This window comes from Miniopterus natalensis, chromosome 5 (assembly GCF_054644295.1).
Source record: "Miniopterus natalensis isolate mMinNat1 chromosome 5, mMinNat1.hap1, whole genome shotgun sequence".
Classification (NCBI taxonomy): Eukaryota; Metazoa; Chordata; class Mammalia; order Chiroptera; family Miniopteridae; genus Miniopterus; species Miniopterus natalensis.
In genome coordinates this window covers 8,985,256-9,002,324 of record NC_142085.1, presented here as the reverse complement: position 1 = coordinate 9,002,324, position 17,069 = coordinate 8,985,256, and the positions used below count along the sequence as shown (strand labels likewise).

Here is a 17,069-nt window from a genome sequence, read left to right as displayed (position 1 = left end):
CACAAGAGACACAGGGAGGCCCAGCAGGGACAGCAGAAGCGCCTCTTGACTCGCAGCAGTGGGAGCTTGGGGGCTCGATGGCTGGCACAGGCAGCTGGTGGGGAATGCTGGGAGGAGGCTGGTGTCTTTCTGCTCCTGAGGCCAGCTCAGCAGTGCTCGGCACGGGGCTGGGGCAGGAGGCCCTGTCTTGCCCAGAGGAACGGGGAACCCCTGCCTGCAGCACCCCTCCTGACCCACCTGGATTCTGAAGCGCTCCACTCGAGAGGGTGCCGTGGGGTCAGAGACACTGTCATGTCGCCTTCTGCCTGTGTCCCCAGGAGGCAGCAGCAGGTCAGCAGACCGTGCGGTACACGAGTCATTCTGGCTCAGGGGGGACGACGTCTGGGAGAGCAAGTCTTGGCACTGCAGTAAGGAGAAGTCCAGGTGAAACTCAGAGCCAGCAGGCCAGGGCCGAGGCTGAAGGTGTGGGCCAGTCCTGGGCTGCTCAGGCCTCCTGGGCAGCACAGGCACGAGACAGGCACAGGCTGGGAGGTACCAGACAAATGGCTTGTTGGCCCAGCCTGGGCAGTCACAGCAACCAAATCCTTGCAGAGCCGGGAAGCCCTGTCCTGTGGGCAAGCAGCCACCCTGAGCCCCCCAGCTCACCAGCATGCCCCCTGGCCTGGAACTGCACAGGAAAAGGGGTGTTATAGGGCTGGGAAGTGCTTTCTGTTCTCAGATAAATTATCTGTCAGATCCATCCTGGGCCAGTGGAGAAAACGAAGACGCCCACTGGCACTGAGCCCCTCTCAGAGGACAGGAACCAGGGCCCTCGGCTTCCAGCTGGACAGCGAGGCTCCGGGCGGCTGGCCCCCCATGTCCGGGAGAGGACAGAGCAGTGCCCACTTGGTGAGACCCTTGGGGCCCCCACTGCTCACACCCACTCTGCCCATGAGCAGCTCAGCCCTGAGGCGGGGAGACAGGCACCCTGGGCCTGCAGGTCTAACCTGCTCTTAAGCCAGGGGTTACCTGGCTGGAGCAACAAAGCACCTGTGAGGTTCTGAGTCACAGGCTCTCAACCACCCTGCCTGCCACAGGAGTCCTCCTTCAGAAGAGTTGGGGTGGGGACCCAGGTCGCCGTGTATTCCAAGCTTTGTGTCAGGCTCAGGCTCGTGTCACACTGTCAGAAAAGGCTCCTCGCCCGGCCATGGGGATTCGATGCTTGCTTTCCTGCATTTCCCAGCATGCGCTTCCTATTTATTCTTTAGATGGTAGGCATGTGATTGACAGATAACCAGCCAAACAACTGCTCCCCTTGACGTGGGCCAAGACAAGACGTGGCCCCAACAGCAAGAAGGGAGGGATCCTCTGCACCTCCACTGAGGTCACGCCCTCTCTGAAAAATTCCTAAGAATTCCTCTCAATTCTTAAAAATACAAATACCGCACACAGCCCTCTCCATCCCTCCCAAACTCACTCTCAGCTGGGAAAACCTTGGGGGCTTCTGGGGTGGCTCCTCATAGGGCCTGTCTGCGAGGGAGGCAATGATACGCTTGCGATGGCCGAGCAGGTGAACCTTTAGGACCTGCATGGGGAGGGGAAAGCAGCAGTCAGGTGGTGACTGGCCCCATAGGGCCACCCCCTCTGGCAGAACCCCCCCTCCAGGCCGGCAGCCCAGGACAGCACATGCTCAGGCCTGGCTGCACTCACATTGACGAGCTCCAGCTCCCAGAGGTTCTTCACAGTGTCGATGGAGCTGTAGCCACTGGACAGGAAGGAGTGGACATAGTCCTGCAGGCCCAGGGAGTCCAGCCAGGAGGGCACCGATGGGGGGCTGTTCCCGTCGTAGCCCAGGGCCTTCACCTGTGGGGCGAGGAGGAAGGCCGGGACTGACATCTCAGCACTCCTGGAACAAGGTCCCTGGGGACCATGGAGACCTAGGCCAGCTCACACAGTCACACCAGAGACCACAGCTGGCGTAGGTATGGGACAGCTTCTGAGGCCACAGAGGGGCCCTGTGTCCTTGCCTCCCTCCCTCAAGTCCCTCCCTTTGACAGCTCTTTCTACTGTGGCTCTGGTCTCAGGTTCCCCATCTGGAGAACACCAGAGGATCCCGGGTCTGGGGATGGTGGCCCCATTAAGGCTAGGTGGAGGGAGGGTTTGCAGAGGTCATGGACCTGGTGGGACAAGAAAACTGTCTGTGACACAGGCATTTGCCTCACTGTTGGGACTTGTTTATGCTTCCTGAGCTCTGGGCAAGTGGAAGGGACAAGGGGACTCTGGTCTCAGTGCCAGCATAGTCGAGGAGAGGCTCATCTCTACCAGCCTCTGGCCCCCCAGGGAAAGATGCCAGGGGTCAGCACAGGCTGGCCTGGTCTCGTGTGATTCAGGAGAGACCCCGAAGGGGTTCCAGAGGCCAAGCCTGTGGGCACCAAGCGCACACCCGGTAGATGCTTGCGGCCCCCTCCTGAGGCTGGACCAGTCCTCACTGTCCCTTGTGCTCTGCGGGCTCTCTGGGACCTCAGGACTTGGTGAAGTAAATGGAACTCTGTTGTCCTCTGGGACCCCCGGGATGAGGGCAGACATCCCAGAGTGATCTGCATGCCCAGAGCCAAGCTCTTTCCCTACTTTGGGCCCAGGGGGTGTAGGGAGATGGCCCTGGCTCTGGCAAAGGCCAAGGCTGCAGAGCTGTGGACAGGCACCTTGGGCAGGGACCGTGCAGCCTGGAGCAACTTCCGGCGGTGCTGCGGGTCACTGATGCCGATCTCCCGCAGATCCTGCTCTTCCATCACGTTAGACCCCTGAGGGCAAAAAGGAGAACGTGAGGCCCCCCTGCACTGGTGCTGGGCCACCTAAGGGTGTCAGGTCAGCCCTTCATGGCTCCTCGCCACATTCTTCTCCTTTGCCACAGGCACCAAGGGGCATGTGCACGCGCTGAGGACAGGAGCAGGTCCGTCTGCCCAGGCCGCCTGCTCCCACCCGAGCGGCCACCAGCTGAGCCGGGCGGTGCCGCGGCTCCAGCGCATGCAGGGCGCAGACCTGGCCAGAACCACAGCGCCCGGAGACAGCGCGCCCAGGCCCAGCCGCAGCCCTAGCCCGCTGCGGGCGACATCATGTTCCTGGGGAGGAGGCGCCATGATCCAAGGTGAAGGAAGGTGGACAAATCCCAAGGCTCCTCACAAACATTTTATCATTTAAGGCTGTGACCATCGCCTCAGTCGGACAGCTGGCAGCAGGGGCGGGCACCCAAGGAACCAGCCTCACCCTGAGGAGAGGAGTCTCAAGGGGAACAGTCACCAAGCAGGGCAGGAAGGCGGGTCAGGGCTGGGTCCACTGGGGCAGTTCTCCCAGCGCCGCGGAGCCCACTGTTCGGCACTGAGCAGGTGGCGATGAGGAGGGTGCGTGACAGGGAACGAGATCTTGTACACGGGCCCTCCCACGGCATGCTCTCACTCTGCCTTGGGTTCTGTTCTAATCCTTGTTTTATATATGAGGAAACTGAGGCACAGAGACGTCAGAAACTTGCCCAAGGCCACACAGCTAGTGGTGGAGCTAAGATGGGAGCAGACTGATGCTGTTCGCTGTTATTTATTCACAGCAGCCCCCTCCTCTCCTGTTCTCTGGCCCAAACCTCCCACAGAGCCTCCCAGCTCCTCCTCTTTGCTTGGCAAGGACTCTGTAGAACTGGGCTCCAGCATGCTGGGCATATTGAACTAACCCCAATTATAATCGATTCCAGTTTTGAAAATAAAACCCATATTTTTTCTGGTTCCCCCAAATTCTCTCATTTGAACAAAAGAGAGGGGGAGGATGGTGGGTTGTTGTTGGTGAGCAGAGGGGGAGGGAGCCCTGGGAAGAGCCTCTCCCCCAGCTGCTCCCCTCCCAGCTCGGGCCTGCCTGCCTGCCGGGGCTTAGGAACTTTGTTCCACCTCCCAGTGGAAGGCTTTCTGCAGGAGCACGAAGGGGCCTGTGTGGGCAGCTAAGAGGGTGGCAGGTGGAGGTGCCCTGGGTGAGCCCACTGCAGAGCCCTGCACCCCTCTCAGACAGCAGCCAGGCCCAGACAGCTGTTGGTCCAGGATGGGCTTCAGGTCGTCCAGATGTGCCTGTGGGACCCAGGAAGACATGCCGCACCCCACTTGCCTGTTAGGGGATAAAATAGTGGTTTCCTGCAGGTTTCAGGCACATGTGCAGGAGAGGCCCAGAGCACCTAGGGGGAAGACCTGGGAAGGTGGGGGGTGCTTTCCCCTAGGACCTGGTTGCTGGGTGGGATGGCTTGCCAGGCCCTTGATCCACTCTGCTCTGTTCCCCACCCAAGTGGACAGAGTGACCATGGGCTCCAGCACACACACCATCAGCTACCTGAAACTCTTCCTTTGTGGATAGTCCCCAAATCTCTGGAAAGCCCCACGCCCCGCAGGAGCCAGGCCTGAGGCGGAGACAGCCTAGTGGGTTTAATGGAGGGAGTGGGTGGCTTTGACTCCAAAAACAGGTCACCCACTATCAAGACAGGCGCTCCCCATCACAGCAGGCATCCCATATCTCGACAGGCAGCTCCGAGGCAAATCACTCCATGTCCTTGGCTTCACTTTCCTCATCTGTCCCGTGAAACGGAAATACAAACCTCGCCTCATAAACTTGTGATGGACAACTAGTCACAATTAAAAAGCCTCCCAGGCACAAAGTGTCCCTGAGTGATCAGGTATTTCCTGGTGCTGATGCCCAGATTATAGTAACAGGTCCACCCTATCATTACAGGTACCCCACTATTTTGGCAGGCAACCCACTGACCCTCTGGCCTCAGTCCCCACTGGTCATGACAGGTGGCGGTGCGGGAGAGGTTGCAGACAGTCTGCTCTGGGACTGCCCAGGGATGGTTCACAGCAGAGTCCCTATGAGAGCGGCCATCTCAGGGAGGCGCATTCCTGTTCGCTCAGTGAATCCTTTGCTGCGGAACCGGAGACGTTCACCTTACGGAAAGACCAGGCGGCACTTGGAGGCCCGGGGTTCAGGAGGTTTATTTTACGCTGGCGGGCCCAGAGGAGTCCAAGTCCAATGTCTGAGCCCCGAGCCTCCAAGTGCCGCTTGGTCTTTCCGTAAGGTGAACGTCTCTGGTTCCGCAACATTTTTGGTTCCCAGGCGCTGGCCCCTTGCAGCCACCGGTTTGGGTAGGAGTGCGGGGTGGCAGGCGACAAGGAGGAGTCACAGAGGGGAAGGGGCGCCCTGACCTGATTTGCAGTCTCCGATCCGGCTGCCTCCACTCGGCCTTGTACCGCGGTCCCCACCGGATTCGAGGCAGCGAGGAGGGACAGGACCAGGACCAGGACCAGGGCATCAGACACAGTAAGGCCCCAGGGCCCCAACCGAGTCAGGCCTCCCAAAAGGGCAGAAGGGGAGCCTGATCCCCTCCCAAGGACCTCGGTGGTCCCCAGGTAGGGTTAACCAGGGAGGGAACGTAATAACCTCTGAATGACTGTGAGAGTGAATGTGTCTATGATCCCACGGCGCTAGCCACGGGATCTGAGTGGGCCCCAATCTGCATCTGGAGTCGGCCGTAACGACATAACAGTGACTCAGCTTTGGCTGACCAGGCCTGGGGACTATACGGGTGCACCTTAGTCAAGGCTGGCCCAAGTTGCCGCGAGGCAGCAGACGGACGGCATCTGAAAGGTCCCTCCGGGGACTCCCCCACCCTGTGTCTGTATCCGACACCATGCACGGGAACATGGGAGGACATCAGCCCTTCTCCACCACTGGCCTCCTCGATTGGAAGCATAACACCCGCTGTATTCTGAGAAGCCACAGGCCACGACAGACCTCATGGAATCCCCCTTCCAGACACACCGGCCACCCTGGCAAGATTGCCAGCAGCTCCTCCGTACCCTGTTCAACACGGAGGAGAGGCGTCGGATTATGGGGGGGCCCGTCAATGGCTAGAAGATAACGCCCCCGCAGAGGCGAATGATCCAGCAGGCTGGGCCCTAAGGGCGGCCCCGAGGAGTGCCCCAACTGGGACTTCACCACTCAGGAAGGCCAGGGCGACATCCGGCGCTACCAGGAGGCAGTCCTCCGTGGAATTCGAGGGGGGCCAAAAAACCAATGAACATGGCCAAAGTCTCCTCAGCAACGCAGCAGCCACAGGAACCCCCTGGGGACTATTATGAGCGGCTCTTCGAGGCATACAGGATGCACACGCCCTTTGACCTGAGGCACCAGAAAGCCAGCAAATGGTCAACACTGCCTTTGTGGCATAGGCCGCCCCTGACATTCAGAGAAAACTCCAGAAACAGGAGGTTTCGCCGGCAGGAATATCACCCAATTGATAGAAATAGCCAACAGTCTACATGAACAGAGAAGCCGCTGCCAAGCGGGAGGCTGACAAGAAGATGAAGAAGAAGGTCAGCCTCCTAGCAGCGGCCCGCAGGGAGGAGGGATCCAGAGGGCAAAGGAGACTCGCCCGCCACAGGGGGAAATCGACGGACCCCACTGGCGGCAGAGCAGTGTGCCTACTGCAAGGAGGCTGGGCACTGGAACAATGAGTGTCCCAATAAAGGGAAACCTGGGAAACCTAGCAAATATCAAGGGGAGCCACAGGCAACCCTGTTGGGTTAGCCGGCATAGACTCTGACTGAAGGGGACCGGGCTCGATATTCCTTGGCCCCCACGAGCCCACGGTCAGGGTGACTGTCAGGGGCCAAAATGTGACTTTTATGGTAGACTCCGGAGCAGAACACTCGGTAGTCACTACGCCTGTGGGCCCCCGGGGAGGAGGGCAGCCACAATACTTGGAGTGACCGGGGACTGGGCCATCCAGAAATCCTTCTGCCAAGCTCGCTGTGTGAGCTCAGGGGCCATCGGGTGCGGCGTGAGTCCCTGCACATGCCCAAATGCCCCCTCCCTCTCCTCGGCCGAGACCTCCTCTCTAAACTAGGGGCCCAGATCACCTTTGGACCAGGAGGGGCTACCACCCTGCAGCTACACCCCGGTAGCGAAGACTCCACACCCCTCATATGGCAGTCGTCACCCCGAGAGAGGAAGAGTGGAGGCTGTTCAGCACTCCAGAACAGAGCGAACCCCCCTGGGTTCCGGGCAGAATTTCCTCTCGTCGGGGCTGAAGATGACCCTCCTGGACTCGCCCTCCACGGGGCCTCAGTGGTAGCCGAGCTAACACCCGGAGCTCGCCCGCAGAGGCAAAGGCACTATCCCATCCCCCGAGAGGCACCCTGGGTACCCGAGGCCACCTAGTCAAGCTCAGGGACTCTGGTATCCTGGTCAAATGCCAGTCGACTCGGAACACTCCCCTGCTGCCTGTCAGGAAACCCGGGGGTGGATACTGGCTAGGGCAGGACCTCGGGGCCATCAACAAAGTAACTGTCTCCTCGCATCCAGTGGTTCCAAACCCAGACGCCCTCCTCAGCCAGGTCCCTGGCACCGCCGTGTGGTTCACCTGCCTAGACCTAAAGGGTGCCTTCTTCTGCCTTCGGCTCGCACCCCAGAGCCAGCCCGTATTCGCCTTTGAATGGACAGACCCAGACACGGGAAGACAGGTGCCACCGACCTGGACCTGGTTACTACAGGGTTTTAAGAACTCAGCCACCCTGTTCGGGGAGGCCCTAGCCGCTGACTTAGCCCTTACGTGGACGACCTACTCCTCGCCAGGGAAACCAAGGAAAATTGCATGGCAGGAACGCGGGCCGTCCTCAAATCACTGTCAGAAGCTGGGTATCGCGTCTCATGGAAGAAGGAAGGCCCAGATCTGCCAACGGCGAGTCCAGTACCTCGGGTTCCTCCTTTCACAAGGCCGCTGGGCCCTAGGACCCGAAAGAAAGAAGATGATCACCTCGCTGCCGCGACTCAGACGGAGTGACGCCTTCGAGAGTTCCTAGCGGCTACGGGGTTTGACAGATCTGGATTCCGGGCTTCTCGGCAATAGCGAGACCCCTTTATGCCGCCTTAGCTGGTCCCGATCGGAGTCCTCTGTGTTGGATAGAGGAGGCAGAGGAGGCATCCGGGGCATCGAATCAGCCCTCGGACAAGCCCCTGCGTTGGGACTGCCTGACAGTGAGAAACCATTCAACCTGTTCGTCTCCGAAGAGGACAAGATAGCTCTGGGGTACTCACACAGCCTGTCGGCCCTTGGCAAAGGCCCACTGCATACCTGTCTAAGAAACTGGACTCAGTAGCCGCTGGATGGCCTGTCTCCGCGCCCTAGCTACTACCGTCCTCATCAAGGAAGCTGACAAACTCACCCTGGGACAGGAATTGAATATCAAGGTGTCACACTCGGTCGTGTCGCTCATGAACAGCCAAGGGCACCGGCTCCTCTCAAACTCCCGCCTAGCTCAATATCAGGGGTTACTCTGCGAGAAACCCCGCATCACCCTAGAGACTGTACACACATTAAACCCGGCCACCTTCCTCCCCACAGAGGAAGGCGAACGGGATCATAACTGCACAGAGGTAACTGATGAAGTCTGTGAGTCGCCCGGAACTGTGGGACCAGGCCATCCAAAACCCGGAGCTAACACTGCTTTGTGATGGCAGCAGCTATCTCCAGGAAGGCGTCTGCAAGGCCCGGTATGCAGTAACCACGTCTGAACAGATCTTAGAAGCAAAGGCCTTGCCCGCCGGGTGGTCAGCACAGAGGGCTGAACTGCAAGCTCTGATCCAGGCCCTAACCCTTGGCAAGGGCAGGTGGGTTAACATCTACACTGACTCACACTACGCATTTGCCGCAGTCCATATACATGGGGTCATCTACAGGGAAAGAGGCCTCCTCACAACAGCGGGAAAAACTATTAAGAATAAAGCAGAAATCTTAAAACTACTAGAAGCTATTTGACTCCCAAGGGAAGTAGCCATTCTCCACTGCAAAGGACACCAGAAAGGAATTGACCTCATTGCGCAGGGAAACCGCTTAGCAGACGAGCCGCGAAAGCAGCCGCCCAGAAGGAACCGTCCCATCCAAACCCAACTCCGGTCCTTGCCCCAGTAAAAGATTCCCACCAGCCTAAGTACACCCCCGAGGAGACTAAACGGGCCAAGGAAGAAGGGGCTACCCTCACAGCACAGACTGGTGGCGACTACCGCATAGCTGCATCACAGTCCCGGCAACCCCCGGGCCTCCCCTGGTATCTGAGTACCATCAGCTCACTCATCTTGGGAAAACTGCCCTGGAGGCCCTTCTGAAAAAACAGTATTACATCAGCCACCTGCTGGCGCTGTGCCGAGCAGGAGGGGAACGGTGCGCCACCTGTGCCAGGAACAATGCGCATTCCATGCCTGGGCCCTCTCCCGGAGCCCAGGGAACAGGAAACGCTCCTTTTGAGGACCTAGAGAGAGATTTCACAGAGGTCCTGCCCAGCCGCAGGTACAAGTACCTCCTGGTTTTAGTTTGCACATACTGGGGATGGGCCAAAGCATTTCCCACCAGGACTGAAAGAAGCAGAGAAGTCACGAAGGCCCTCCTAGGGGAGGTCATCCCTAGGTTCAGCCTGCCGTTGAGCATCCACAGTGACAACGGACCGGCCTTCGTAGCTGAAATCGTCCAGACCCTGTCGAAGGCCCTCGGAGTATCATGGAAACTCCACACGGCATGTTGGCCTCAGAGCTCAGGGAAAGTAGAGCGCATGAACCGTACCCTTAAGGAAACATTAGCCAAATACAGCCAAGAAACCACTCTCCTGGGTCAATCTACTGCCCTTGGCCCTGCTACGTACCCGTTGCACCCCTGGAAAGTTAGGCTTTTCCCCTTTTGAGTAGTATATGGAAGGCCTCCCTCAAGTTTAAGGAGCATCCTGGGAGACCTACATCAAGTGGGAGACGGGAGCCTGACAGAGCAACTCCAGGCCCTGGGAACTACCCTGTCAGAACTCCAGCAGTACACAGTTGAAAGGGCCCCCATCCCTCCAGGGACCCCGGTCCACCCATTCCAGGCTGGAGACCTAGTATGGGTCAAGGACTGGAAAAAAGAGCCCCTAAGGCCACGTTGTACAGGACCCCACACTGTAGTTTTAACCACCCCCCACTGCTCTTAAGGTTATAGGGATCACCCCACGGGTCCGTCATCCCAGAGTCAAGAAAGCTCACGACACTCCTGAGGAGGAGCGCTCGGATGACTGGAGAGCCAGCCCAGACCCAGGTGACCCCTCAAGATCCAGCTACGGTGGGCGGCTACCTGCGGAGCACAGAAGACCTCTGGTTCCTAGTTGCAGCCGCATTTATCATCTTGATCCTTGGACTTGCTGCGACACCCCTCCTGACTAGACTTTAAAATTCAGTCTCCCGCCTAACCACAGCCAGGGTCCTAGCTTTATGAGGGTATCGGCCGCTAGATGACTTTAATGATGCCCTCTGAGGCTCGCCGCCTCTGGGGCGTCAAAGGGGGAAAGATAAGGGAAAACTTGGTCTAAAATGTCCGACAGTCACCCCCACCAGGGCTTCCCCTTCTTGCACCCCACCACTTTCCCATGCCAAACTAGATAGGTTAGCCCGCCCTCCTACCGCAACATGGGTAGAAGCGTGTGCGGTATATAACTCCTTGCCCGCCTGGGCTCGTGGCCCAGACTTTGGACCTGGGCTCCTCTGGGCCTGCCGGTGTAAAATAAACCTCCTGAACCCCGAGCCCCGTAGTGCCACTTGGTCTTTCTGTAAGGTGAACGTCTCTGGTTCCACAACACTTTAGTTACGAGGTTTGTCCCCCCCACCCACAAAGGCACCTTGGTCTTCTGGGATGACTGGTCCCCAGGCCTGCTCCGTACACAATGGGGCCGTGGGCCTCTCCCCAACACTGACTTCAATCGTGGTCTTTTAGTGACATAATTACAGCAGGAGACACCAGGACACAGATCCTCCGGGTGTGGAGGTCTGTGGGCTCACCCTACCTGCCCCCATGATGCCCGGATGGGCGTTTGGTGAGTGGGCGTCTCCAGTGCCCCCTACCCACTCCAGCCTGCTGTCCAGACAGGACTGAGGCTCAGGTTCAGAGAAGGACAAGGCCTCCGTGCCTCCCCAGGGCTGCCCGCAGCTAGAGGCCCTGCCGTCCTGGGTGGTCTCCTGAGAGGATCCAGTGACCCTGTTGGGGGTAGAAATACTAATCATGCTCTATTGACCGTGATTGTTTCCTATAGTCATAAAAAACATTATGTTCTGTCAACTGTGATCCAGAAACAAAGGAGTCCCGGAGGCACCCCATGGATTTGCAAACCCCCAGCCTGCATTTGCATTTCCTGTAACCTGTAACCACTATAACCCATTCTTGTTCCTTTTGCCCATTTCCCCATGTAATCTCTGTCCTTCTACCCAATATAAGAAACTGGTTTATGGGGGGCAGGTTAGAGCAGATTTTATGTGGACAAATCCCTCTGCTCTCCCATTCTGCTGGCAATACTGGAACAAACGCTTATATATGGTTCAACCTTGTCTCTGCTTAATTGGCTGAAGTAGCGACTGGCAGCTGGGAACCACTGTGTCGTGTCTGGTTTCAACCCTGCCCCTTGGTTACACTGTCCTGTGCTGCCCCGCCCCTATCTTCCCTAGAAGCCATCCCAGACTCTGGGTGAAAGTCCCGTCTTTGAACTGGGTGGGCCAGGAGCTTGTCCTCTTTTACACATGGGGACACTGGTCCCTGATGGCTGCTGAGTTGCAGGGCTCAGGGATGGCTCAGTGTTGGCAGGCAGCCCCACCCCCCCAGCTCCTCCAGGGTAGGGCTGGGTGCTTGGTGATGCCTCCACTGGGATGGGGGAGCCTGCATGGCATCTAGGGAATCCATGCTGCCCAGGTTCCCTGTGTGGGTCCCCAGACTGTCGCTGCCCTAGGGATAGATGGGCAATCACACATGTCCTCTGGGTCTAAGGGGCGGTGCCCTGGCCTCTGGCAGACCTTTTCCTGGCAGCCCACTAGGCTGAGTGGAGCCAGGTAGCTGGCCACTTGTGAAGAAGCTGTGGTGCCCAAATTTACAGTCCCCACTGGCCATGGTTGATGGCTTGGCGCTTTCTATTGTGGATGAAAAGGGGCCACATACTAAACCTGACAAGCTCGGGGAGGTCTGCATGGTGGACTTGCAAACTCAGAGATCTCAAGTAACCACAAAAGATGGTCTGAGATTAAAATTTTTTAACTAAAAGCAGTCTGTGGTGGGTAGTCACACCCTAAAGCAGTATTTTTTCTTCACAAAGGTTAATTTTCACCTTAACTAAGCCTGTCTGTTGTCTTTTGCATCTGAGATAACACACCAGATTAACATATGCCTTTGCAAAACAAAGTAAGTTTCCCTTTTTCTGGGCCCTCAAAGCACCAAGGCAGAGACCAAGAATCCTCTTGTTGATATCTTGTTAACTGTTGACTGTTAACTATCCTATACCCATCTATGTGAAAGAACTATCATCTTACTTTTTATGCAATCCCAGAGGTTCCCCCCTTTGCTTTCTCCCACCTCCCTAATCTATCACCAATGAATTTCATGTACCCCACTTTTGTCTCCTCCTTTGATTGTAATCTATAAAGCAAGGTGCAAAACTGCCATTCTCCGGAGCATTATCTCAAATGTTGAGATTCTGCTTCTCGGCACTTGACAGTTTGGCTCAAATAAACTCACAAAAATTCTTCACAGGTTTGAATGTTTCTTACGTTATCACTACTGTCGGAAGAGGAAAGGCTGGGCCAAGCCGAGTGGGGCCAGGGCACTGCACGGGGGCACCCTCCTCGCCCTCCATCCTTCACACCCTCGCTGGCCCAGGCTCCTCCCCTGCGAAGGGGGCAGAGAGAGGGCAAAGCCCATCCTGGAGCCTTCATAAGACCAGTGTCTGCCCACCCCCCTGTGTTTACAGCCCTGGTGGGTGAGCCCAGGCCAGGGACACCCATGCCAGGGGGGGCTGAAGGATGGGCATTCAGAGCAGGGTGCAGGGCAGCGGAGGTGGCTAGAGGCACCGGGGAGGACAGAGTGGCATGTGGAGGTCCTTGCACCTGGCGGGCCCTTGGCCTGGGCCTGAGCCTGGGCCCTGGGGAGAGACCTTCACTGCCCCTGAGAAGGGTCTGTGAAGGGAAACTGTCGTCAGAGGCCGAGTGAGCCCTCCCTCCAGCCCCATGTGGAACACCTTCCTGCTCTCGCCGTAGGGGCTGCCTGCCTGTGTCAGACCCTCTTCTTAGCACTCCAGGAATCTGTGCTCCCCTGCGCCTGGTGCTCACCCCTCACCCTAGCCCCCAACAGCAGGAGTGTTCATGATTTAGTATAGCAGCCAGGGTGGAGCGGTCTGGAGGCTGCCCTCTGAAATCCTGCCTGGTGACCCTGCACTCAGAAGCCGGTTCTGGTGTGTGTGGCGGGGGCGGAGGGTCCATCTCCCTGTCAGCTGTGCCCACCTGCTCGAGCCTAGCTGCTCTGGAGCAAATTACAGGAAATATGCAGATTGCCCGCTTTCAGGATTCCTAGGGCCATGTTAGCTCTGGCCCTGGCCGCCCAGGCAGGCATTTCTGGGCAGCATCACGAAGCCTGGCCAGCTGATAACAGGGCAGTCCCTCGTGGGGAGGGGAGGAAGGTCAGCAAGCGTGTAACTGTTGGGGAGCTGCTGCCCTGGTCCGTCTCCCCGGCCAGCATCTGCTTCACTGGGAGCCAGGAGCAGCAGGGGTGGAGTGGGGGGGGTCTCACCCCACCATTCGGGGGCAGAACACTTGAACTTCAGATTGGCCTTTCACAGTGGGGGCTTCCAACGCAAGCCTGGCGTCACAGGTCTCAGGAGAGGGGAGGCTGCATTGCCACCAAGCCCCATGTTCTGCCTGCCATGCTAGTGCCGGGTCTATGGCTGGGTAGCCAGAACAGAGGCTGGAAGGGACCATGGGCCAGTCTGGAGCAGGATGGAGCCCAGGTGTCCCAAACACCCATGCACATCTCTGTTCTCCTCAGGGGACGTGGCCACCCTGACTTGGGCCCTCTACCCTCCTTAGGAATCTGCAGTGCATGTTGGCATGAGCACCCCCCAGGCCACCCTGGGGCAGGGAAACCCGAGGGTCCTGTGGTCCCTTGGTCTAACTGAGCAATCTGGAAGGTTCTAGGACAGCAGGCACCTCAGTACTGAGCCCTGGTTCCCACACCACGTCCTCCAACAGTAGCCCACTCCCTCCCCACAAAAAGTGGGGCAGCAACACATCCTGGAATGTTCCCATCTGCAGCCGTGTCCTGGAGGTGTGCCAGGCAGGTGGTAGGACTAGAAGGGAACATTTGGGAGTGCTGGCACACTGCTGGGGACCCTCTCAGCCAGCAGGAAAACAGGCTGCTACTTCCGGAGGCTCCCTAGGTTGTTACAACCAGAAACTTCTGCCTCATTCACAATTCTGCCTCCTGTACAGAGTAATACTTGGCATGTTGTTTGTGCTCCACAAAAATCTGTTGAATGATCACGGGAACTTGTGTTTGGCGGGGGGTGGGGGTGAGCACGGACATAAAAATTGGAAAGAAGAGGCTGACTAGCCACAGCCAATGCTGCTGACTTCACAAATTTGGTCTTGTCGAGTCCTCTGTGACCTCTGGAAAGAGGTCTGGGGAGAGGTCTGGTGCTGGGGTAGAGGAGGGGAGCCCCAGGGATCTGGGGGGGTGAGGTGGTGGCAGAAGACTCTGGGGGGGCTTCACCAACTGGTGGTGAGAGGGCAAAGAAGTGGGTCGATGATTCCCCTGCTGCGGAGCATTGGGAAGTGCCAGGCTGGCAGGGACCCAGGCTGTGAGGTAGGGTGTGGAAACTGAGGCTGCAGAGGGGCCGAGGGAAGGGAGCTGTACCAGGGAGCTGGCCCTGCTGGAGGCAGAGGGAAGCTGTCCCATTTGTTAGGGGCAGAGATGTTGATCATGCTGTGTTGACTGAGCTTGTTAGCTGTAGTTACAAGAAATATTAATCATGTTCTGTTAACTGTGATCTGTTCTAATTAGAAAAAGCACTTTCCAACCTGGCTGGGAGTTGTAGCCCCAGGACATGGGAATTACCCTTGCTATGCGGTCCCTTCTCCTCTTCATCGTCATGGAAAGATTAACAGCCCAGTTCCCCAAACAGTGGAATCCCCGAGGCGCCCGCCCTTTGCAACCCCCCGGCCCACCTTGCCCACTTCCCCACGCCTGCAACTCCTGCTTTCCCATGTAATCTTTGTCCTTCCACCCAGTAGAAGCAGTTGGCTTATTGGGGGGGGGGGGGGGGTGTTGCAGAGCAGATTTTTGTGGATGACCCTTACTGCCCGCAATATCGGAATAAACACTCACATACGTTTCAACCCTGTCTCTGCTTAACTGGCTCAAGTGGTGACAGGCAGTCCTGACCCACTGTTGTCCTGTTTCACATTTAGTCCTGAGGAAGCTGAGGTCCATCAGGGGAGTGCCTCACCTCAGGTCACACAGCCCTGTCCCTGAGCTGCCTCTTTCCTACCCCAAATGAGAAGAACCAAAGCAGAGAGGGAGGTTATTTGAGCTTCACCCTAAAGCTCGGTTCTTGTTTCCGGGCACACAGGGCTCAGCAGTCCCTTGGCATAGGTGGGGGCCGGGCTCTCACTGGGTGAACTGGAGGTGGGCCTGGGAAGCTGACTTTAGACCCAAGGGTCAACAAATCTACAGGAGCCCAAGCCACGCCTGGTGTGCAAGCGTGGCACCGTGTTCTGCCCACCTCCTACTGCACAGGCAGCACATGGGGTGAGGAAGGCCAGCTGCCAACGAGTCCCGAAGAGAGTGGCAAAGCTCCTGTCTGAGCCCATGGTTGAGACCTATGGCTCAGGGACATTTCGGCCTATCCTCAAGGAAGACGAGCCCTCAGCTTGGAGGTGCTTGGTGGACCCAGGCACCAGGTCTGGGTGCTCTGTGGCTGTGGATGGGATCGGATTCCTGGGCTAAATCCTTGGCTGGGCTCTCCTGGGACTGGCCAAACCTGCCCCTCCTCCAACCAGCTGGGAATCTGGGACTGGGGTGGGGTGGGCAAGGTGGTAAGTCCCTGAAGCCCAGTTCTCCAATCTCCAACTCACTCAAACTCAGCCTTAGAGAGCCAGCAGAGCGGAAGGGGAGGGCCCACGGGCAGCCTGGGAAAAGCTTACCCGTCTGCAGAGCGTGAGCAGCAGAGCCCTGCCGCCCCTCCTATCCCTGGGCCGCCCCCTATGCCTGAGACTCCCTGGCTGGGGGCCATGGTCTGTACTGAGACAGGTGCTCCCACCCCTCTCCCACCTCACCCCCCCCCCCCAGGGTGAATGTGTGGTTTGTACAATCCTGGTCTTAGAAGGTGGTGCTGGCTTAGACCAAGGTCCTGTTCTTTGTTCAGTGACCTGCACCCGATGACCGTGCCCAGGACACCTGTGTCACTGCAGCCAGTAGTATGTCCTGGGGACTGCAAAACACTGCCTGCAGTGGAGGAAGCCAGAGGGTCCCAGGGCGGGTCAAAGTCTGGGAGCCCATGTACTGGAGAGTGTGCGTTCATTGCGGCTATTCACAGAGGGCAGTTAAATGTAGGGGAAGTGTGTGCACACAACATATCAGTATGTGACAAAGCAGGCTCTCCACCCGGCCCGCTCGTGCCAATGCCAGCCCTCCAGGATCTGACCTCCAACCAACGAAGGCCGACACATTCTGAAGGAACAGTGACGACCGCGCAGAGCTGCCCCAGACTGACCTGCCTCCAATGGAGCTTTATCACCTCCCAGAAATGGCTTCCAGACTCCCCACTCAGCTGCCTCTCCAGTCATTTCCATATTCAGTGAGGCCTCTCTCTTCTCAGACACCCAGTATCTGCTCCTGCCATCAGTCATAAAGCAAAGGCTGAAGCCTCCTCTCTTGGGGGAGAAGGAATGAGACAGAGCTACTGTCTTGGCCTGATTTCTCCTGGGGGGAGGCTGGCCCTGCTGCTTCTCCTGCACCCCCCACCTCCCAGCCTTTCTGGGTCTCAGGAGTAGGGGGGCTGTGGGAAGAGATGCTCTAGACAGAGGGTGCCCTGAATTGGATGAAGGGTGTATAATGGGGTGGGAGGCTCAAGTGAAAAGTGAAAATCAGGACCTTCAGAGTAGACTTCTCAAATCAAAGGTGGGGAGGGTGGGAGGGTGAGGGAGGAGCCAGCCTGAGCGAGCGGACAGTCCTCACACCCACT

The 17,069-nt window shown here is 57.8% G+C and overlaps 1 protein-coding gene across 3 annotated transcripts in view; it reads right to left on the bottom strand.

The window, feature by feature from the left end:
* Positions 1-17,069, bottom strand: part of ANKS1A (ankyrin repeat and sterile alpha motif domain containing 1A) — a 176,734-nt gene that overhangs the window by 6,544 nt on the left and 153,121 nt on the right. For all 3 annotated transcript variants that reach the window (XM_016223704.2, XM_016223708.2, XM_016223706.2), the window contains 4 exons: positions 2,682-2,780; positions 1,690-1,842; positions 1,457-1,564; positions 238-402 (listed from right to left, as the gene is read on the bottom strand). In XM_016223704.2, coding sequence (XP_016079190.2) covers positions 238-402; positions 1,457-1,564; positions 1,690-1,842; positions 2,682-2,780 — 525 coding nt within the window. The remainder of the gene's footprint in view (positions 1-237; positions 403-1,456; positions 1,565-1,689; positions 1,843-2,681; positions 2,781-17,069) is intronic.